At 37.0% G+C, this 23,735-nt stretch overlaps 1 protein-coding gene across 4 annotated transcripts in view; it reads right to left on the reverse strand.

Annotated features, from left to right (window-relative positions):
* Positions 1-1,702: 1,702 nt before the first annotated feature.
* The window catches only part of eIF5 (eukaryotic translation initiation factor 5), a 54,313-nt gene continuing 32,280 nt past the window's right edge, over positions 1,703-23,735 (reverse strand). For 2 of the 4 annotated variants that reach the window (XM_083111970.1, XM_083111971.1), the window contains exons 3-10: positions 16,726-16,840; positions 14,276-14,524; positions 11,989-12,273; positions 9,065-9,225; positions 7,129-7,413; positions 5,120-5,257; positions 3,791-3,976; positions 1,703-2,830 (exon numbers count right to left, since the gene is read on the reverse strand). In XM_083111970.1, coding sequence (XP_082968096.1) covers positions 2,711-2,830; positions 3,791-3,976; positions 5,120-5,257; positions 7,129-7,413; positions 9,065-9,225; positions 11,989-12,273; positions 14,276-14,432 — 1,332 coding nt within the window. In that variant the 5' untranslated portion in view covers positions 14,433-14,524; positions 16,726-16,840 and the 3' untranslated portion in view covers positions 1,703-2,710. Of the gene's footprint in view, positions 2,831-3,790; positions 3,977-5,119; positions 5,258-7,128; positions 7,414-9,064; positions 9,226-11,988; positions 12,274-14,275; positions 14,525-16,725; positions 16,841-20,155; positions 20,177-22,483; positions 22,878-23,735 lie in introns of those variants that run through there. The other 2 variants (XM_083111972.1, XM_083111974.1) reach the window with 2 other exon arrangements.

The following is a 23,735-nucleotide window of genomic DNA, read 5'->3' on the forward strand; positions in this document are numbered from 1 at the left end:
CTAATAATATTCATAGGAGACAGAGCAACAAAAATAATGATAATCAAATAATTAGGGATGGGCAGATATGAAATTTTAGCCGATGCCGATAAAGTACTGATATAAAATTTACCGATACCGATAACCGATATAAAATTAGAAATGGTCCTTGAAGAAACTGAAAGGTTCATTGCCCTCCTTAATAAATGTGTGTTTCAAGGTGACTGCAGTGCAAAAGAAGTTGCATATTTAGACATTTACTTTTTTAGAAAGTAGGGCATGGCGATTATCCATAAAAATTACAACAAAATGGCAGAATTTTGCACTAAATTATCAGATATTTATCAATGTATCGGATCGGTAAAATAATCGGTAATTTCACCGATATGCCTATATCAGCCGATACCGATAGAGTACCGATTAATCGGTCCCATCCCTACAAATAATTCAAAACAAAAGCACACACAAAAGTAACTGTCGAGTTGCAGTTGAACAGCACTTACCTGATGTCGAGAAAAAAAGACACACACCACTGGCCTAGCAAAACACATTCAGCCATAACCACTACCACCAAATCAAGAAAGTGTTCACCAATTAATGCGATTAATTTCTTTCAGATGCTGCTGATTGGCTGCAGGGTAGTTTTTCTATGTTTAAAACCAGAATAGTTTCCAGCTTTGGAATATTTGGTTCACCAATCACACAGTGTGCCGATATAGGTTACTTTTGACCAGTGCATTTTTTTTCTGGAAAGAAAGATTCCGGTACTCTTCAAGTTGGTTTCTTCTTCTTGTGTTCATAAGAACTACTCAAAACATGGTGGAATGTTCATAAATAATCACCTATCAAAAGGTTCTGTAACGGCGTACAGTTGCCAGAAAAAAACCCACTGCTTTTGACACAAAGAACCAAAAGCACAAGGGGCAAATTGATTGTGCAATAAAATGCTTTCCAAAATATGCGGTTATATGTATGTTACGCTCCAATATGCATTTATATGCACCAACTTCACTAGAATATTTCAAATCAAGTGAAATGAATTAATCTGTAAGCATGTGAATTTTACCCCAAGGAATAAAACCTGCAAAAATTTACCCTCTAATGATGACTGTGATAAGATCAAAGGGTTGGTGATGACTTCTTTAAAATTTTTGTTTGTTTTAATTCTTGCAAGGTAATATGAAGGTTTGACTTATTGGATGCAAGAGGAAAGAACTGCCATATTAAAGGGAAAGTAAGGTAGGTGAAAATATGCGCAAAAAGGTGCAAAGACTAAATGAATTGATTAATCTGCACATTTTGTTAACCTGTTAACACAATGACATGACTAAAATTGTTGAATTTACCCTAATTCTTTCATCCACAAAACACTACCTTTCAGTTAAGTTTCTAAATTTGTAGTCATTCTAGAGGTGACAATCAGGATGGTGCAGTTAGCAAAGCATCCAAGGTGATCTCAGACAGGTGGGAAAAGGCAGCTGGAGCATGGAGCTGATCACATCACCTCCACTACACCCCTTATGAGCCTTCATCGCACACTGCAATGGACAGGGGATATCTTTATCTTTTTCTGTGTGGTGGAGACAACCATCAATAGTCAATATCTACACAAAATAGTTTATACTTTTATAGTGGTGCATCTACATGTGTCACAATGTGTTGTCATTTCAAATGACTTATAACAGGTAGGGACTTTGTAAGGGAAAGGATACAGTTCCCAACATGACAATATTTGCTGTTTGTTTATTTACTACTGTGTAAATTTACATGTTAATTATCTGAAGCTTAACAAGAAAAGTTATACATTTACCTTTTTCACTAAATGCAGATAAGAAATCAACTCTAAAGGGAACATATCTGCCAGGCATAAATAAAAACTTTCGAACAATGTATTCCTATATTCATGAGCAGTTTTTAATTTTAAACACTGTCTTCAATTTTAACATGAAATACTCTTCAAAACAAAATTACCCACATGCTATAATAATTTCAACACAGTTATGCCAAAATATATTTAACGCAACACACCCATTGGTACAAGCAAGAACAATCACAATTTTTTTTTAATCAGGACAGAATCCGTTGATGCCCAATAATTTTGGGTTCACAAAACACATTTTATTGATCCAAACATTTCTTATACACAGCAGAAAACTTTTCTTTGTAAACACAATGGGATATACACAAGTACACAGCCAAACCCATTAACTGCATCATTAAACAACAATGGCTATTTTATATATATGTATATATATTTATATGTAGTGGTTAAAATTTGTAAAAGCTGATGTCTCCCATGAAAAATTACGCATGTGCAAAATACAATGTGATTCTCTCCCAAAACATTTTTTAACCTTTTTTTAACCAGTTCAAATATAAACAATTTTCTGCTTAAGGCAATAGCAGCTACAGTCTGTCAGTAAACGTCACACACTAAATGGTTATCTTCAGGCTGTCAATTGAGTGCCATATTCCATTTTATGGGTAATCGACAGAAAGTTTTTCCTTATGCCGTTCAGAATTAATCAGATTCTTTTAAAGAAATCATTCTACGTGTACACACAATGACAAAAATCAGTCTTCTTTGTTTTTTCTAACCGATAGTTATTTTTAAAAACAGGTTCATTAATGGAATTGGAGAATAAAAAAGAGAAACATGGAAGAAACCTACATCTAATGTGACCCACAAAACCTGACACCCATTCAGTTTAAACACAGCCATTTCGATTTTCTAAATTGCATCAATATCCAAATCATCTCCCTCGTCGTCATTCTCTGCGGCAGATGGGGGTGGAGCCTGTTTTGGTTGTTGGGCAAGAGGTGAAACTTTGGCACGATCATCATATTCAATCTGAAAATAGGATATTGGACTTATCAATGTCTTTTGCAAGGTATGAATAGTATGTTATACATAAATACCTGAATAAAACTAGAGATCGACCTAGTCTCATAATCCCAGAATATTTACACGGAGAAAGTGTTGCAAGGCACATGTTTATATTCAAAACATAAGTGGGCTGCATTACAGGTTATTTATAGATATACAAGAGCAGTAAAAAGTTTTCAATAAGCAATACCCAAATATGCTCATATAAGGTGCTACTGTTTAAATTTCTGACTAATAAGTCCCACCTCTAGTTCTTAAGACTCGGCTGGACCTTTGGCCGATGCCAAGCCAGCTGTTCTTCAATTTCCTTCTGAAAAACAGTCACGAAATCCTAGAATTCTTTTTAGAGCTTTTGCTGTTGTCTAGATATTATAGTTTAATAGTCTTACATATTCACCAAACTATTGAAAATATATAGGCAACAGCGAATGCAAACACATGAAGATTCACATGAATGCTCTAGAAGGAATTCTATGCAAATTTCATTTTTCAGATTTTGAAATATCATACTTTTTTTTAAAAAAGAGGAAAATTTTAAAGCAGCTGCCCTGCCGTTGACAAAAGGTCGTCAGGCTTTAAATTATTAGCTTTGCTGTGTGAAAATCCTCAGGTATACAAAGATGGAGCTATTAGATTACGTGGGGCTACAGAGAAAATTATCACACCACCACACAGACACTTAAAAAATATAAGATTAAATGATATTCTCATTCAGTATTTAACAAATTCAAAATTGTAAGCACGGTTAATTAAATAATTTCTCCTAGGGGCATTCATTTCACAAAAAAGGGGAGGGGTAAATGGACAATCGCCAATAAAAATGTGCTCCAACAGCAATGAAATAACCATTTGAAGTTTCTCCATAACAGTTGTATAACCATACTAGATATTCAAACTGTAATTAAAACTTCCTTCTTTACTTACTTCCACATCATCATCATCCTCCTCACTATCACTCTCTTCTTCCTCTGCCTCTTTCAGCCACTTGATGAATGGTTCTGCCTTGTTGTGGATTTCCTGACTAAGGTCTTTGCTAACATACTTCTTGCTCACTTTACTTGACCAATCTATCAGAACTTTCTCTTCCAAAATGTCTGCGTCGTAGAATACCTGCAGAAATATTTTTTTTCTGTCAGTACAGAAAGAATTTGCAAAAAATTAAAACACCCCAATTGTAGGTCGAGATCAGGATATATGAAAAAAAAAAAAATACAACTATAAAGTTTGAAAATTGTTTTACCATTTTCCTTGGACTTGTGTATTTTATAACACAGGTATCTTAAACTTTGTTTTACTCGTATTTTTGGCACATTTTTTCTCAATATTTCTATTGTTTCAAATAGTTCATTCTCATTAGGTTAGTTAGCAAAATCTGATGTTGGGCTGTTCACAGGTTTCACCAAAATGGTTGAAACATTGTTTAAAAGAAAATATGTGCCTTCATTCACAAAATAGACCATGTTTTAATATTGTGTGAAAACTGAAAAGCTTCTAAATTCAAATTCTCTCATCCAAAATCTGATACCTCCATAATATTAACAGCATAATTCATAATGCATGCAGAGGATTACGTATATATTAATTGTGTAATTTTTGTATGAACAGAAACAGAAATAAATACAGTGTCACATAAGGTTTACTCTTTGAACGTCAATAACCGAAACTATTACAGATAACTTGACTGAACTTTGTGTATTTGAATCTGCAATGTCTACGTTGAGAGAGAGTGAGTGTGTGTGTGTTTTTAATTCAGTCACCCTACCAGGCTGAGCAATTTTTCTTTCGCGCAACATAAGTGTTGAATATCCAGATCTCTTGATGTAACACCATTAGATTTCTCCCTGTAGGGATCTGTGAAGAACGATGTGTACGCTACAGAACCACGGAAACTGTATGGCATGCGAGTGAAACTACCTGTGCTTCCCTTTCCTTGGAAACTATCTGCTGTCTGTTGATCTGTTCTACAGCATTGCAGATATTGTATTGTTGCCAATGAACATCTATAACTTTAAGGTATGTGGCACCAAAAAAAGTTCACACTTGTTGTTATTAATGTTCCGCACTGTCTGTATACTTCTACATTAATTGTTCTTTTCAATGGTAAAAAAAACACATTTAGTTGTTCTAAAATGGATTCATGGTCCCAATGGAGCAAAATGTTATAAAATTATCCTGCATTTAAAGTTTTTTCACCTTGGTTCCCAGAAAAATGTAAAAATTAAAGTTCCATTGTATTATGAAACACAAACTAACCTTCAAAATGTGAGGTACTTTTGGCATCAGCATATCCTTGTGTAAGGCAATCACTTGCTCTATTCCTCCAATTAAATACTTTTGAGCTTTTGGATCCTCATGAGTAAATCTCAAAAATAAAACTCTATGCTTCTTCACCTGAAAAACAATTAAGTTTATTCCATCAATTTCACCATTCGGCTTAATTAACACCATTAGGTCTGGTATGTGTATGACAAACCATTCTGATAAAAGAGTAAGGCTGAGAGTCATACCAATTTGCAACGTGTGTATCAACCAATACGAACTGATGCTCATCCCAGAGTTTGGGTATTTCATGGCGTCTGCAAAAATGTCGAGCATAATTACCTGGAAATTGTGCAAAATTTGACATTTTCGTTTTTTTAGAACCAGTATTGCCCCCCCCCTAAAAAAAGTGAATTTTGTGATTAAAAGGCAGCTACATGTAATCTTTTAATGCAAAACTAGGGTAAATTGATGGAACATAATTGCAGTGGAATGCTTCCACATCACTGTTGAACAACTTCCAAGCCCTGGTATCGGTGAGAAGTGTGAAAGACAGGGTTGCTACGATTTTTTGATTATGAAATTCCCCGACATTTCCAGGTTTTCCAGTCCAAAAATGAAATTTTTCCAGACATGTTTATCGTGATTTTTTATTTTGAACCTTGTGTTTTCAATTAAATATATAATCCGTTAATTATTATGAATATTCACTTTCACATCTTTTTGTTTTTAGCTAATTTCATTCTAAACACACGCAAGAACACTTGAAAATTCGAAGAGTAAAATTTAAAATTACAATCGGCATCAAATGTATTGGGTGCTACAACCACGTGCATTTAGCCTTCAGGCTAAGGTAACAGAGGTACATTATTTCACAACAGATCTCCACAATATAAAAACAACACAAAAAGTTCTTAAAACAATCCATAATTTTTCATTTTCTGGCAGATTTATAGTGTCTTAGAAAATGCTGCTTTTTAGCTTACATTTATAAGTACACAGCATCTGGAGAAATTTTTGTTGCATATAGGAAATTTATACAAGACTAAGATCTATAAAATAATAGACTATAACCTCATCTTCATCAACCTTTCCGATAATTATGATCATATTGTCAATGTACTTTAGTTATCCGATATCTGGACTGCAAGTTTTACTTTGATATTCTTTCTAATATCTAGTATTATAAAAGTGAAAATTTATTACAGAAATTCGAAGGAACCGTAATTTTGCACAAGGCAGAATCATTAGAACCAAAGAAACAAGTTTCTAAACTGAATCTTTTTTGGGAGTGGAATCACAAGAACCGAATCCAGAAGTGGAAGTGAACTGCTTGTTCATTTTGCAACTTTTTATCTTGCAGACTCTAAAATGCACGTCAATTCCAGACAATCTACAAAATTCCCTGACATTTCCCCATTTTCCAGATGCATAGCAACCTTGAAAGAGTATTGGCTCAGCCCTATGAAGTATGCCATTTCTTGAAGATGCATTGAAAAAGTACAGAACAATTGCCTGTTGGATTAGCAAAATCGCCATTGTGGTGTTTGAACCATCACCTCAAGCACCTACCTACCTCATTTGATAATACAATTAGATAATACTACACGACAGTTTTAATATAAAGTACTGCATTTTAAAAATCAGAAAGCAACACGAGTAAAAGTTCCAAATGAGCACACACATCACAATCAGTGTTTTAAAAATGTGATAACTAGGTATGGGAATGATTAGTTGGTATCTTGCAAAAGCATATTGGTTTATTAATAAAATGGCTGATAATTTTATGAACCGAGTGGACAACTGTTACTGTACTTTGTAAATAAAAGCAGAATTCATGTATTCTTATTGAAAGATAATTTATATCAAAAAATATAGGCATTTTTGAACTAAATGTAGTGAAACTGATATTATTGATAAAGCTGTGCAAGAATTACAACTTTTATCATGTTTTATTGTTTATAGTATTGGTCTAGACCACCAGCTTGACTGATTCACATTACCTGAATAAGAATTTGCTGGTTGAAAAGCAGTTCAACCAAAACCAGAGGAGCTTTGGATTTAATTTCGAGGCGTTCAGCTTCTCCCATCAATTCCCGGTGTGCACCTTCCAGAACTCCCTTGTCTCGGCGCTCTTTCACAAATTCATAGAAGATGTCCATCCTTTCTTTCTCGGTCTTCTCGAGGTCATCAGTGATTGTCAAACCCTTCGCACCATCAGTCAAATCTTGCAGACGAGCCCGCACAGCTTCCTCACTGGTATCCACCGCCCAATCATCATCATCCCCCTGCAAAAAGAATAGTGTTCGAATTAAGCTTTTTGCTTTTGCTGGGGGGATGCTGTAAATTGCTAGATTAGGGTATAAATAAAAACTGTATATATTTACATGGAATTTCATTTTATTTTTGAAATGAGATACACACACACTATTGTTGTTAATAACTAACAACAACAAAACATTAAAATATTGCAAAATACAAAATGACTCATTCATTTCTTCACACAAATATCTTTCAAGTGTGTTCATTGTTTGTTCCTGGCGAGTTTTTTTTCTCACTAATTATTGCATTTAACAACACTTTTTCTGCAAGAAATTTTTAGAAGCAAATCTGAAATTGCATTAACATTTGCTGGATCTTATTTTATGTGTGAATTACCAAAACGAATTTGCAAATTAACTTCTTGTGCAAGAATTTAATGTGACAATGATAAAATGAGAAACTTTACACTGATGTAGATTTTATATTATATACCGCTGTATATTAAATTCATCAATTCCATAAAAGGGTTGAACTACCACCACTTTGAACCCAAATCCCTACTTACGCAGATACTTTTACAGATTCCCATCATTACCCATGCTTGAAAACTAACAATTAAAAGTTGTTCAAAATAATGATTTGCATGTATTCCACTCCAATTATATGCATCAATTTAACAAGAAATTTCCTTCAAAATTAAAAGAATTACATCATAATATTGAAATACATGTTATGTAACCACAAAACCCAGGTTTTCACCCGAAACTTCCTATTTTGCTTTATTTCCAGGATAATTAACACTGCAAAAGTGTCATGCAGCATGTTTGCAGATCTCATGAAAGACAAACCACCAAAATTGTAGAAAAGTATCGGACGGTATCGGAAAACAAATTCCAACAGACTCTTTCTGATACAGATAAATCACATCTCAGTCCTAATATGTATTTAAGTAATAACAACAAATGCAATGTTGTCAAGTGTTCTGAAATACTTATTCCCTCTTGCAAAACTATTCTTGGTTCATTAACAACTTACATTTGATAAATATTTGTTAATACAGTAACGTGACTTCTTTGTGTGTGTGCACGCAAGAGGGGGGGGGGGAGGGGTAAACCATTCCTGGCAGATACTTGTGTCTATTTATTGGAAATTTCTGCTTGTTTCACATGTATTGAAATGCAATGGAACCTTGAATATAGTTTTTTATTATAATTTCTTGGTCCAGAAAAATGAAATATTACAAAGCAAGATTGATTTATTTTACTTAGTTTTTCAGCCACCTTTGGCTAATCACAAAGATGAGGATGAATGGTGAGAAGATGAAATGGAGGAAAGGACAATTACAAACAAAGGCCCCAGGGAGGATTATACTGTCCACCAGAGCATCGCTTAGTCTGCAAAATGTAGTGTACTATGTGGCAGAGAGGTTGGCATTTGGGTGCCTTCAAACAGGGTCATCCCTTACACCTTTAAAAAGCAAGAAAATGTAAAATCCATGAAAAAAAATAAGTGTTCTACTGTACCCATCTGACACAAAAGTTTATCAAAATATTAATGCAATTAGCATTAAGGATAATTTTGATCAGGTTGCATAGAAAAACCTGTATAATTTAATACCACATCTCCCTACAAATGAACAAAACATGAATGGTAGAAAGAAAATATGCATATACTTACATCACAGTTCTCTTCTTTTTCAGTTGGTGTTCCTTCCAAGTCTACATTGTTGGGAGAAATTGAACGACCTGTGTCTCCATTGGTCTCACCGTTCTGTTTCTTAGATCTTCGACCTCGCTTCCCCTCAGTTAAGGAAGCACCTTGTTGTGAAGGATTCTGATCTGGAGGGAGTTAAACTAATGATAACATGTGCAAGCAATGGACAAATATTTTATCACAAAGATATAAACCTAACTAGAAATAGTTACTTGAGACTGTATACATTTTGTAGTGTTATGACTGGATATTCAAGTTAATCCAATCTGCCTTTTACAGTTACCACATGAACACTAATTGTACTATCCCTGAGTTTACCAGAAAGAATGTTTTAAATATTGTATTATATGTTTTCACTTTGTTTTTAAAAATCAAGATTAAAGCACTGTGAACACAGTTGACTTCCCAACATAGCATGGTGAAATAACATACCTATCATGGGTGTTACAAAACTTCTACTTGATTTCCTTGAAAAACACTGCCTTGCACTTGCCACCCCTAGAAACTATGCATGATTATGGACTGGACCTAAGGGAAATGTATATAGCTAAATTTCCATATCAACACTTCCTTTCGCCATTATCAAAGCACCAAATTGTCCCAATAAATTTTTTACAACTAGCAGAAGCCTCTGCATTTAAAGTACAGTGTATTCGTTTTGATTCCTGGACTGTTTTGATTCCGCGTGACTGCAGAATGGTGAGGCACTGCGTGGAAGCCAGCAGTTTCGGCCCGTGACATCCCACTTATTTTCACGCATATATCTTTAGCATGCAGAAAATTGTAGCAAGTACTAACCTGTGTTATAAGAGTTGTTCAAAGTGATTGCCAACTGCATTCACAACTTTCCTGTACATTTTGATCAAATTTTGATAGACACGCAAAAGTTTCTCTTCCATAATTCTTGTAAGTTCTGTTCTTATATTGTCTTTCAGTTCATCTATAGTATGGGGATTGTTTCTATGGACTATTTTTAGGGGTCCCCACAAATAATAAATTGCCTACAAACATCTCGACAGGATTTGGTTTTCACATAAGTTTTGCACATAAAAATTCTGTTTTAACGTGAATTTTTCGGCCACTCAATCTTATTAATTACACACTGGGATTACAAAGAAAAAACTAACACTGACGTGATCTATGAGACTGGACGAAGGTGCGCACAAGTACTTAAATTACACCTCCACGCTAAAACGAACAGAACTGTACTGATAAGTGAGCACCAATTTTGCCTGCAACATGCACTTCAGAGAGCTTGTGCGCTCTATCGGTGCCTAAACATACAACTTTTGCGTGCCAATGCAATGGCATTTTCTTTCACGGAATGGTCGAGAATAACACTAACTGTGCTGACAACTTGCGTATGATGTTTAATCCGTAAGGATGCCAGCATGGGAAAAACTTTTCTTAACTTTATCTTTGCATAATGAAATAAAAATTGTCAACTAAAATTAGGTTAATCATTGAAGATATTATTTACATGCTTTGATTGATTGATTTGGTGTTGTGAAGATATTATTTACATGCTTTGATTGATTGATTTGGTGTTGTAAGTCCACTTTTTGCACAGTAAGGCTAATCGGCACTGGACCTACAGTAGGCCATTTTTACATGCTTTGAAACAATTAAAATTTAAACTTAAGAAGAAATTTTCTTCTGCGTACTTTTAACCTATCACATGTCCTACTGAGTTAATGGCAAGAAAACAACTTGCAGAAACAAATTTATCAATTACAATTTGATCAAAATATGCCGGGAATGTGTGATTGCAGTTGGCCATCACTTTAAACAACTCTCATAACACAGGTTAGTACTCACTATGCAATATAAATACAATTTTCTGCATGCTAAAGATATGTGCATAAAAATAAGCATGACGTCACGGGGCGAAACTGCCGGCATTTGCACAGTGCCTTGCCGTTCTGCAGTCACATGCTAACTCGGCCAGGAGTCCAAACGAACACACTGTACAAACAGCTCAAATCAGAGGCTGTTGCAAGTTTCTGCATTCCTCTTACAGCCCAGACATGCCATCATCCAGTGATATTTCTATAATGGCAGCTAGCTACTAAAGTGTTTAATGAAGGACTACAGAATCACACTAGAGAATCTGACAATCTTATTCAAAGGAAATATACAGAAAATAATGATGTGGTGGAAAAATAACAGGGTTTTCAACAAGTGAATGAATGCACAGTTCACTGCATTCCTCTTTCTGATACCAACACTAATAATGTTGGCAATCGTTACTCTGAAAGTGCAACTAAATGTCCTCTTTCAGGGGTGGAAACTAGTCAAAGGGTCAAAATTATGGACTAAACAGACTAAGCAATTACCAGTATAATTGCATCCTACTGATAAATTTGCATTTTAATAGTGAAAGTGGGACTTCATTGAAAAAATCTATTACCTGTCCCTTTGCCAGTCATGGCACACATTTCTGTTGAACACAAAAAACTAATACTTATACATACAAAAAGGCATGTTTTAACTTTGTTCTATAAGAAATCAAGATTAAAGCACTGTAAACAAAGTTGATTTCACAACATAACATGGTATTGCAGAGACTAAAAAGATGGTCCATAAAATGTATTATTTAAATTCCTTAGTAATAGCAGAAAGATAATGCTCCAGAAACAATGTCATAGTTGTGCAGCTATGTCACTACAATAATAGTTATTACAATTTTTAAACAAGCATGCCTTTAAATGTCATCTTACTGGCAAGTTGTCTTATCCCCAGAAATGCACTAACGAAAAGATCAAATTCCGGTCAATAACACGAAAAAACTGACCAAGATGAAAACTGACATTGCACTTTCCATTTTCTACACTGGTTTATTTCAATCACATAAACTTATTTTCACAATTATTGTACAGAATCCATACCTGGAGGGTTCTTCAAGATGAAAGTGTTGACTTTGTGATTCACCTCAACTGGGCCATGGAAACCGCAAGCCTTGCATGCCTGGCTGATGACTCCCTTCTTTTGGTACACCAACAGGCTTGTCTCTGGATTGTCACACTCAGGGCAGAGAACGAATTTTCGAATAAAGCCATCAAGCAAGTCCTGGAGTTTAGATGCATCATGGGAGCCATTCACAATGAAGCGATCATTCTTAAAATCAAACTGCGTCTGGGCACCCAGTTCACAGCCAAAGTATTTGGTAGGATCTAAAAAAAAAAAAAAAAAAAGGGCAATTATGAATTAGCAAATCTTGTGTTGGACAGCTCAAATAGGCAGGGAAAAAGGCACTCAAAATTTTGAAAGGGCATGATAACAGGCACTAAAAGATTTAATAATAGGCAATCAGTAGTAATACAGCAAATAATGGTAGTTTAAATTCAATATGATGAAAAGCTCGGGAGTAAAACTCTATAACTCACAAAAAGTATGACAGAATGCAAGTGAAAGGTCGTCCATTACAATACATTTACCCAGATGTTCTGAGTGTTTCTGAAAACATCACAGGCTAATGAAGGAACTTCATTTCCATAATAATAATAACCATAATTTCATTATTGTTGCAATCTACTCTTTTTTTTTATGTCTATTTGGAAAATGTTCTCACCTTCAATTTAGTAATATCTACGGAACTGTTAATTTAATCCAGATGCCTCTAAAAAAAAAAAAAAAACTTCTGAAACTTTTCACCTTTTCTTTGAACCCCTTAAATGCTACCATGGGGGAAAATCCTTGACAGGAGTGCTAAAGATCAAAATAGGCCATAACAGTCAAAATAGGCAATTTTAGAATCAACAAAATTTGCATGTAGTGACTGTTAATTCTGGAAATGAAGTTCTGTACTGAAAGTCTATGAAGCTGTTCACAGGAACAAAATCTAGCCTCAATTCACAACTGAATATGAACGCTTTTCGTAGGTTAGATAAAAGTTTAGTTGTCAGAAACATATTATATCAATATTTTTAAAGAAATACACTTTTGATATCTAATTTTGGTACTCTTAACATGCATTTACACATTAGATAATATACAAATAAACTTTGTCAGTTCTATAAAATATCTTAAATGCAGGAGTTACTGGAAAGAGGGGATCTTAAAATTACATGTGCACCAAGCAGACTGACACATTTCAAATTTGAATACTGCACCTGTGTGATAGCTTATTGTGGTTGGTGGGAAGGGGAATGGTACAGGAGGGGATGCAATTTAATGTGGTCAGTTGCAATGCTGTTGGAAAACGCAGCAACGTGTTACCTGTGTTATTACTAAACGAAGTCTGTGACAAGGGTGAAGCGTCTCTTTCGACGACCGTTCAATATTGGGCGACATTGACATGTACAGGCTCAGAATACCATATTGGCATGGGTGAAGAAATTTGAAGAAACATATCATGACTATTAAAAACTAAAACAAGTCATTGTTGACGAAGTTGCGGCTATTGATGAGGACCTATGGAGGCCATCTAGTGATGTAGCTTTCAAAATATAAGTTTGTAATCTGTAAGTAATAAATGGCATACTTGGATGTATTTATGGACTGTTTTGCTTATTTCTCCCGGTTTCCATATATTATCTATGACCATTTGAAATATGTCACTTGTCACTTGGCTCCCTGCCTTCCTGTACAATTTCATTTGTCACAGTAGTTTGAATAATCATTTGACAACTATACGACAGGTCCTTCCACAAACATGGTAATTTCAAAATTAATTTGGAAGCTCAGGACAGTTTTCGGTGATAAAATACCTTGCTTGCTCCTACTCGAATAAAATCCTATGGATGTCCATGCATGATTATGTGACCAATTGCTGTGTTAACTACTGAATAATTGAAATAATTCTTGAAGCTTTCCTGGTGGTGAATAATAAAGAGAATAACATCACTCTCATCTTCAGGGATTGAAGTTGGAAAGCTCTGAAACCTATCCGGAAATCACCTGGTTGATATCCCAAGAAAACCTCTTCATTACTGAATAATTGTTCATTATCCGGAGTGTATTTTTAATTACTAAAACAATAATGTTTTACGACTAGCAATCTTGATACCTCACTTCATCATGTTAAAGTTAATAACTTCTGTTTTAGATTGCTACTGCATGAAATTTCCAAGCTTCAAGAGCATTCCCACGTAATTTGTACTATACATACTTTCAACTTAGTTCTAATGAACAGTACATACTAAAGTCACCAAAAAATAAGTCACTTATACTCACAGGTTGGGGGCCTACACAAAGCTTTGGCAATTTCTACCATGTTTACTATGACAGTCTTAATGCCATTGCCTTTGCCCTCAACTTTTGCCATGAGGCGTGGCATTTTGTAGCGGTAAAATGCATCGCTCACATTGCGATTGACATTGACACTCCCCATGTTGAAATCTTGAATGAGGACAATGGAAAACTAGTCACGTTTCTCTAAATGGCTGTAATTTCCTGTGTCGATTACTGGAAAATTTTGAAGTCCTGCAAAGAGATGTATTCCAATGTTAGAACATAATCTATTGTGTGTTATTTTTATATGTATTTTTATTGTTCCTCTGAGGGAAACAAACTCATAGCATTAAAGTGGTTAGGGCTTCCACATTACTAATAATACTATTCCTAATACTAATACATCAAGGCCACACCATCCCAAAATGTTAAGACTAAGTCACACTGTAGGATACAATCATTCACAGTAAATGATATGCTTACTAAATGAGTTAGTAAATAATGTGAAATTGTCACATTTTCAGTTGCAAAATAACCATTTTTTTAATGAATTCTTTAGTACAAAATTCTTATATTTATCCTCAATAACAACTAAATGTGTTTCAAAGCATTTCTCAAAAGAGTCAGAGAAAAATTGCAGTTTTCGGTCATAATTTAACTACAACATTATGAACAGTTAAAATGTTTGAAATTGTACTGAATCAATTCCCACCCTATTGTAGTACCTAAGAAAATAATTTATAAGTCTGTGATAACATCAATGAAAAGCAAATTTCAATTTTTTCCAACTGACAAGATTAATTTTTTAAGAGAATGTCTGGTAACCATAAACAAAGTTGAAGTTCAATTTTCATTTAACAAATGTGCACTTTTACAAAAGCAGTTAAGTCAAATTCATATCCAGAAAATAAGAGGAAAAATTACATCATACCTCAATTGAGAATCATTACATTGATTTATCCAAACATGTTCTATTTTATGTTGCCTAGCATAACATTAAGATGTTATGTAATGTTCAGTAACTTTAGTACTTCATTTATTGGTTCTGCTTTATTATATTGTACCGGGTTCTCACTCAAAAGTAGCCCAGGTAAACAGTAATATCCATTTCCTTTGTAATATTGCAAGGATATGGTTGACATTTGTACAGAACGTGAGTTAGTCCATGAGAAAGAAAGTAGAGGCGGCAACACTGAGCTCTGTAGCCGTGAAGGAGGAAGAAAGTTAACAACACGAACAGAGACGTTGGGCAAACGTGCTTTCATGTTGTTAGTTACTCGTCGTGAGTAGTGCGCCGTAGTGAAGATGTATCGCTATTCTGTGGAAGAGCGGGTGTTCATTTTTAAAAACTATTGGATCCATTAAGACTTGTCAGAGGAGGTTTGTGGAACAGTTTGGTGGGCGAAACCCACCATCGAAACGTTGCGTTCAGAGTTTAGTGAAAAAGCTGGAAACCACAGGAACATTGTACCGATTGGTGGTGTCTCCAAGTCCCTACGGAAATTATCGCAAGAAAGTGGATTATCAAGAAGCACGTGTCAACGAGCTGCTAAAAAGGCCGGCCTGCATGCTTACCAGTTGACATGTCCACGAACTGAAACAGCACGATGTATTGCTGGTGGTTCCAGACATTCATTGCTGAGAATCGAGGAATATTGGACTACACGTGGTTTAGAGACGAGGCGTGGTTTCACTTTATCCGGGTATCTGAATTCCCAAAACACACGTCTCTGGGGTAGTGAAAACCCACATGCACTGTTCGAGGAACCCCTCCATTTCCAGAAAGTCTGCGTGTTTCACACGTAATCACAGCGGCACATAATTGGGCCCATTTTCTTTGGCAGCACAGTAACAAGTGCAGTGTACATTGAACTGTTCCTGGGGTTTGTGAATCAGTTGGATGATGATGAACTTGCACTCTGTTATTACCAACAAGATGGGGCCACAAGCCACATGTCTCGTGTGAGCATGGCTGAAGTGGAATAATTTTTCCCAGACAGAGTGATTTCACGAGAACTATGGCCACCAGATTTGACCCCAGCTGACTTTCTTCTCCGGGGTAATCTTAAAGAGCGTGCCTACATGAACAAACCATGCACACTGGACAAGTTACGGGAGTACATCCGGCGTGAGATCCAGAGGTTCTGGCAGCCACCTTCAGGAACATGCAACGTCATGTTCAGTTGTGTTTGGAAGCTCAGGGAGGACATTTCCAGCACCTCATGTGACAACCTCATTCCTGATACATACAGGTATGCCATGTAATTGTTGTTTTATTTCCTCCTGTACCTTTTAGTTTCAACCAACATTTTCCGGGGCTACCTTTGAGTGGGACACTCATTACAATTGGGCCTTTACATTGGATATTTGCACAGGAAAATGTGTAATTTTGATTCTCGACACTGGATAGTTTACTTGGCTTACACTAATAATTTAGATAAAAATTATCTTACCTATAACAAATAGGTTCTTGACGCTTGGTTGAAATCATACACCTTGAATCTAGGCCAAGAATTGGCTCTAGGGCTATGTGAAAACTCCCAGATTTCCCTCTGGATAATGATATCTCTGCAATATAAAGGAAAACAATGTCAAAGCACATAATGAACAATTTTATCAATTATTTTAGACTTAACACAATATCAAACTGTAACAAACTTATTATTTAGATATACCTAATCAATTCATCATCATACATTTTTTTCCACAATGTTCGATAAAGAAAACATACAATTCGAACAACTTGGAGCTGTAATTACTTCCATGGGTATTAGGGTTGCTATATTTCATAAGTGAAAATCCAGAAACATCAATGACAGGAAGCCCGTTGGGTGAGGGGGATAACCTGACAAATTATGGACTTTATGTTGAAACTGCCATAGAGTTACACAGATGGTAAGGTATTTCTTAAACAATTTTGAAGGATGCGGAGGAAATAACAACGCCACCCTGTAGCCTAATTTTATAAGACACATTTGAGTCAAAGACACAAAAGAATTTTCAGAAAATCATTTTGTACCTTAGATACTAATAGATTCCTGTATATGAATGCAATTAATAGCAAATTTCATGAAAAATTCTGCTTTCCCACATTGGTACACCCCCAAGAAACTTTCTGGAACACTGGGACAAATAATACCATTCTGGAAGATCTAGGATGTATAACAACCCTATACTAATCAGAAGCTTGGAAATAAATATTTTATTGCTTGCAGATTATTGAACAAACTGATCAATCATGTTAGCTTAAATTGCAATAAATTAATATATGTGATAGGTATGTCAGTACACCAATTCTAATCTTTATATTGGCAATAGTAGTTAGAGAATCGCTCATCAGATGGCACAACCGATAGCTGGGATCACGAATAGTACAGTTATGCAATTTTCTTCACAGTCTTACATTTTATTAAATTTTAATAGATAATTCTTATAAACAAAAAGTTCCAATAAGTAAATATTAGATGTAATATTAAAATTAGAATATACATAAAAAATCAGTATTAGATTCACAGTTCATACATATATTATTTAAAAGTAATGTCAATAATAGCAATAACAAAATATATATTATTTTAAACTGTAAACTGAACCTCTCCCATTCACGCTGTATACATACGGCCATAAGCATATACTAGTTTTGGGAAACAAAAATTAAGGGGTAAATCACATCAAGTTCCCAGTTATTTCACTCAGCCAATTTCATATTTATAGCATGAATCATTTTGAAGACATTCTACTTACAAAATTATTTGACTGTTACCCTTCCAATGTTTTACTGCCACGGACAGAGGCAGTCACATTGCCAAGAGGGGTTGCTCGGGAAGCTTCAGCCCCACCCCCTGAAATCCTACAAATGTTTCATTGGTTTATAAACCTGTTACGTAGCTGCAGGATGGCTGCTGATAAGGGATGAGCCCCTCCCAAAAACAGAATTCTGACTACAGGCCTGAACAGAGGGGTTAATCAACGTAATAGAGATTTTTGTTCATTTTGTAAATATTAGCCTTGCAGTTATTTGAACAGCGTTTATGCATTGTGCTGTATGTAATGTGACTTGCAGTCTCTAATAGTCTCGACAATAGACAATAAATTTATCGTTGTTGTTGTGAGAACTTGCCCTGCAATCCAGAATAAAGGACATGGTATGCTAAGCCAGGGTGTGATGATTCATGACAATGCCCGCTCACACACTGCCACCGCAACACAAGATCTCATCATGGCATTTGGCTGAGAACAATTCTATCATCTGCCCTACAATCCAGACATGGCACCATGTGATTTTTCAAGTGTTCCTGCATCTTTAATCCTTTCTTGCTACAGGCTGTTCCACGATGACTAGCTTTAAAAATGTCACTGTATTTTGCATCTCAAGTAGCAGTGTTGCCACATGAAGGGAAATTTCCCTTTTTGAAGGGGAAAATTTCGAACAGAATTCGCCGCTCATAACCGCCCCTTTTTGGTTCAACATTCCTTTTTTTTAAAAAAATGCCAAATAAAGGAAAGATGGCAATACATAAAACTGCCATCTAGAAAAAGACTTTACTCCAAGGCGAGAATGAACCAAAGTATTCAGTAGGATAAAATGCAATGCCCTTTCCCCTCACCGGCGGGAATAGACTTCAAACAATGGAACAAAGCTGCACATGAAAATTCAAGTAGTGGATAATATACCCACACAACTGCACGATTCACTTAAGTTTTGGAAAAAAAAATGCAACTTACATCTACCATAATTTGTGTAACATCTATGCACACACGTCGCTGACAGCGATGGTACACTTACAGTTCTGCTTTCACCGATCTGAAAACCGCGCGGTTCCCCTTCACGGGTCTGGTGCGGGGCACATTGAGCTGCTACCAAATGCTTAAAGCGTATTGCCAAGAGCTCTAAACCTGTCCCTCCTAACATAATGTACAATTCCGCTAAGGTCTAATAATTTATATGTGGTTAAGTTAGGAGGGCTACGTTTAGAACTCTTGGCAATTAAAGTGAAAATGCGCTAACTCCCGGCGCGGGGACCCGCCTTTCTGGCAGTGACCCTCTGTTGCCGCCTTTACCTACGAAGAAACTCGCGGTCAAACAGCCAAATTAGACCCACCGTTTGGGCAAGAACCGACAACATTACAATCGCTCCTCCCCGAAGCAGCTAGCAGGAAAACCGTTCTGAGCTGTGATTGCACACCGGGTTAGTACGTCAGCCTTTGGTAGCAGCTGGTTGTGCCCCGCACCAGGCCAGCTGATCCAGCATAGGCACTCCGGGGAACGTGCATGGGGATGGGGAGGGTCCACTCCTTGGATTATGTTTTCGAATTTCGAATGTACGTAAATTATCTGTACATAAATTCGAACAATTTGAACACCCACCCACCCACCCACCCCAAAGAAAAAAATAGTTATGTCTATGCGTTCCACCCTTCTAAACAAGTGAAGAAATTCCGATAAAATGGATGATAATGTCCATAAGGAAACACATGCGACGTTCACGATTCGAACTAAGTGCTTCTGCTAAACAGGGAGCGGAAATAAGATGTAGAAAGAAAGGAAATTTCATTTATATGGAAATGCATGCCTGGAGCAAGAATTTAATGCAAAAAGTGAAATACATTCGTAGAAATTCTTGAAATGTTTCTGCAACTCTGTTCGAGGAAGCAAAGGAAATCTTCTGCACTTCATGAATGTAACTCTTCCCTTGCGCATGTGTCCCCGTTCCATCTGGAATTTCCCCTTCCACTGCACCGGGAAAAGCGTAACATTACGTCCTTCCCTCCCTCCCAACATATGGCTCAGGTTTTCTCTGTTTACCGAAGCCTGAAGTGATATTTTTTCCAAGTCCAACCCGTGCCTTCTACAGCCAACACTGCCTCAAAACAAAAACTCACGTTATCGCCAGAGCTATGTAGGTCAACGAGGGCGCTACGTTTCATCCACTTGGTCTTCCTGCTTCCCGAAAGCATACCGTTGCACGGGAAGCGATCAGATCCCAAGAGACTAATCTCTTCCCAGAGTGTCTTTGCCTCTATGAAAACAGCAGATAGTAATCGCTGCTCAATGCGATAAAAACACGTTCCAAAATTTGCATCGGTGAAATCAAATTCGATCGGCAACTGGTCGCCCGGTCCCGGTCACTGCTACCAGTCGCGTGTTTGAACGACGTGTAGCTACGGAAACAAGCACGAACTAATTGCTATTCTCAACAATGCAAAAAAAAACGTTGTTACGTTTTATGCTGTAAACTTTTTTCTTTTTTTGCACGAAGAAAAACTACAAGTTGCTACTTTCGTTGTAATTAATTTGATTCCATTACTTGAGAAGCCTATAGCAGAATCGAACTACCAAAACTTATTTTATGCTGCTTTCCTTCCTCTAATAGCGACGATGAAATTACATCTTATTCAGTGGAAACGTCTATGCGTATTCTCTATCCATATTCTAACTCAAGGCCCTCACTTCACAATGTTGATTTTCAAGAACAAGAAAACAGACACAAACAATCACTTTCTTATTTCTTGATGAACCAACTTGCAAGAATGTAGCAGCCTCGTCACCGAAGATTCTGGGTTCAAGTCATGGTAAGGGTATGTATGAGTTTCTTCATCATCTATTCCACCTTATCGTCGCAATTTACTTATTTCAGGTGGAAAGCGACGTAAAATAGTATACCCCGACACCCTGCAACAAGAATACCTGGGTAAACTGGCGTTACCCAATTCGAAAACAAACTGTGTTCAGACTTTGTAAGAGATATGAATCGTGCAACGGTTCTGTGGAGTATTAACCTGCCTAATACTACACGGTATAATGTGCATAATAAGATGCTCAGAGGTGAACTATGAGACATGAAGCAAACACGCTCACTCGTCTCGGGTACAGGGACAGTGTTTATGCACAAATTATTAAGAACAAACAAAATCCTGATATTGATATGAATCACAAATACCATACTCGAAACAGAACTCGGGATCCCTATCTTACGCAAAAGTTTATTCATTTTATGGAGATAGGCTAATCAGGACTGAACCTATGAACTTAACGTGAAAGTAGAATCTGAGAAACTCGGGATTCCTTTGTTACAATGAGAGACCGAGAGTTGGTGAGAGGTCTTGCATAATACTTCAAGTGTTCGCAAGAATACATCGATATATGGCATGGATTAGATAAACAAGTGTGTTACCGTTCAGGATGGCGAGCTTATGATTGTTTATGCCCACTACAAAGGGCTGGCCTATAGGAAAAAAATACTCCAAACCCCCCGCATGTCTTCGAAACAGTAATAATTAAAAAGCAAAATGCATGAAAAATAGTATCCACTCTATTACATAGCAATAATTAAATCGTAGTTCTAAATGTCTTGCCTACATATGGAATGGACAGCTGGCTCCAGTATGTTATAATGACCACGTTATTGAACTTTTAAATCCGCTCAAGTAATAATATAACTCTGTACTGGCGAAAAATTCATGTTCCAATCCCAATTTCCGGAAATCATTTTCCGATTTCCGGGATCCTTAAGGGTCCGAAAATTTCAAATGGCTGTTAGTAGAAGCGATTAATTCTCAGTTTTCTGCAGGTGTCAATTTTTTGAAAAATCTAATTTGCTTTCACTCTAAAATAATTACTTCAGGGAGATACGGTGTGTAGTATTCAGAGGTTTTCATAATCATACATACTAATATGTTAGGAATTATCTGTGCTGAAATAATACTCCTACACACACACACACACACAGCTTTTTCCTTGGAAGATAGGTTCCGGTACTCTTCAAGTTGGTGGTTTCTTATTGTTTTTGTGTTCATCATAAACTACTCAATGTTGTGATATGTTCATAAATTATCGTGCATCCATGTAGTTACACCTAAATGTCAATCTCCCTTCCACGTAGTACACATTTTGCAGGCTAGTGAGGGCTCGCATCTGGACACACAGCCTGTGTAATCCTCCGTGGAGGTTGTGTCGTCCCTATATGTTTGCGATTCCCCTTTCATCTATCAATATCATCCTCACCTTAATTAGCCAAAAGTGGCAGAAAAGCGAAGTATAATAAAACAAAAAACCGGTACTGGTGCACCGCCATAAAAAAGCACTGTGTGTGTGTACATGCATATATCACTTAAGAAAATTATGAAGATCCAGTCAAACACTCCCGAAATTATTTCCTGGGCACGCCCCTACCCACTACGTCATTGATGGGCCACAATATCCACACTCACCTGTGCCGGGCAGCACCATATGTTTGGAAGACGGATGGGCGATCGAGCTCCTTGGCTGCGGGTAAGCGACAACTACAACGGAAACCCACAAGTAACTGGATGAACGGAACGGGTAAGCAGCGGGACCAAGCCCCGCTATCACAACACAGTTGCAAGCAATCCTAGACTCAAATTTCGGGCACGTTCCGCAACAGACCACCGTCCAATGTGAACGTATTTTCCACTATCCCCTCGTTGCACGTAAATGCGTTGCGAAAAGCTCCGACCCACCCCTGCAGACTATGGTACAGCTTACCAATGCTGCTACCATTGATCTGGAAGGGCGAGGAAGCGTCGCAACGTACCAATCGTAGCAAGCAAGAGACGTCAGCTAGCTGCTGACGTCTGCGCCCGACCCACACTGCCACCTACTACAGCACCTATACGCAGGAAGAAGTGTCGATCGGTCCACCGGCGCAATTATTAATACAGCATGAATAAAAAAAATCTTCACGCCGGCTACCGGTCGTTCTTTCATGAGAAGAATGCGGACCCTGTTTTAAGGAATTCCTATCATTTGCCAGAAGGAACGGCCAAACGCTATTAAAAAATTCTGTCTCGTCAGCAAACCCACGCGAAACTTTAGAAAAATTGCAGCAGCTCATTGTTCTCGATTGAAGTTTATCCGCAAACACTGTCAGGGCCTCCCGATGGGGTGGTGGTAACGTCGTCGCCTTGTAATCATGGGTTCCGGGTTCGAAACGAACCCGGTTGAGGCACACAGTGGTTTGAATCCAAGACTACTAGTCTTGGTTTGAATCAGGTCCAATCCCGCCTCCCGACTTAAAAACAAAAACACAGAATGCGAACCGATTTTCCGATACATTAACGCATCCGAAGTTACTTGCCCCATTCTGCGATACGATTTGGTGTTTTTTAAGTCCACTTTATGCACAGTAAGGCTAATCGGGACTGGCTAAGTGGGACCCGAACCACTATGTGCCTTGATTACAAGGCGACGACGCGACCACTGCGCTATCGGGGAGGCCAATTCTGCTTTATGAAAACGACTCGCTCCCAGCTACATTCCTCAGCATATTCTTCTATATGGCTATTTAACGTTGCTTAAAATTATAAGGTTAACTATGACGATGCACATGTATGATTGGATGAAATACATAAAAAAGCCATGGAACACTCACGCTCAGACATGAACCAAGAGAACATTCGGAGGTGAAATCTCGTGCAGGTTGAACAGCACAGCGCGCTACGA

The sequence above is a fragment of the Lepisma saccharinum genome, chromosome 25 (assembly GCF_977018435.1).
Source record: "Lepisma saccharinum chromosome 25, izLepSacc3.1, whole genome shotgun sequence".
Lineage (NCBI taxonomy): Eukaryota > Metazoa > Arthropoda > Insecta > Zygentoma > Lepismatidae > Lepisma > Lepisma saccharinum.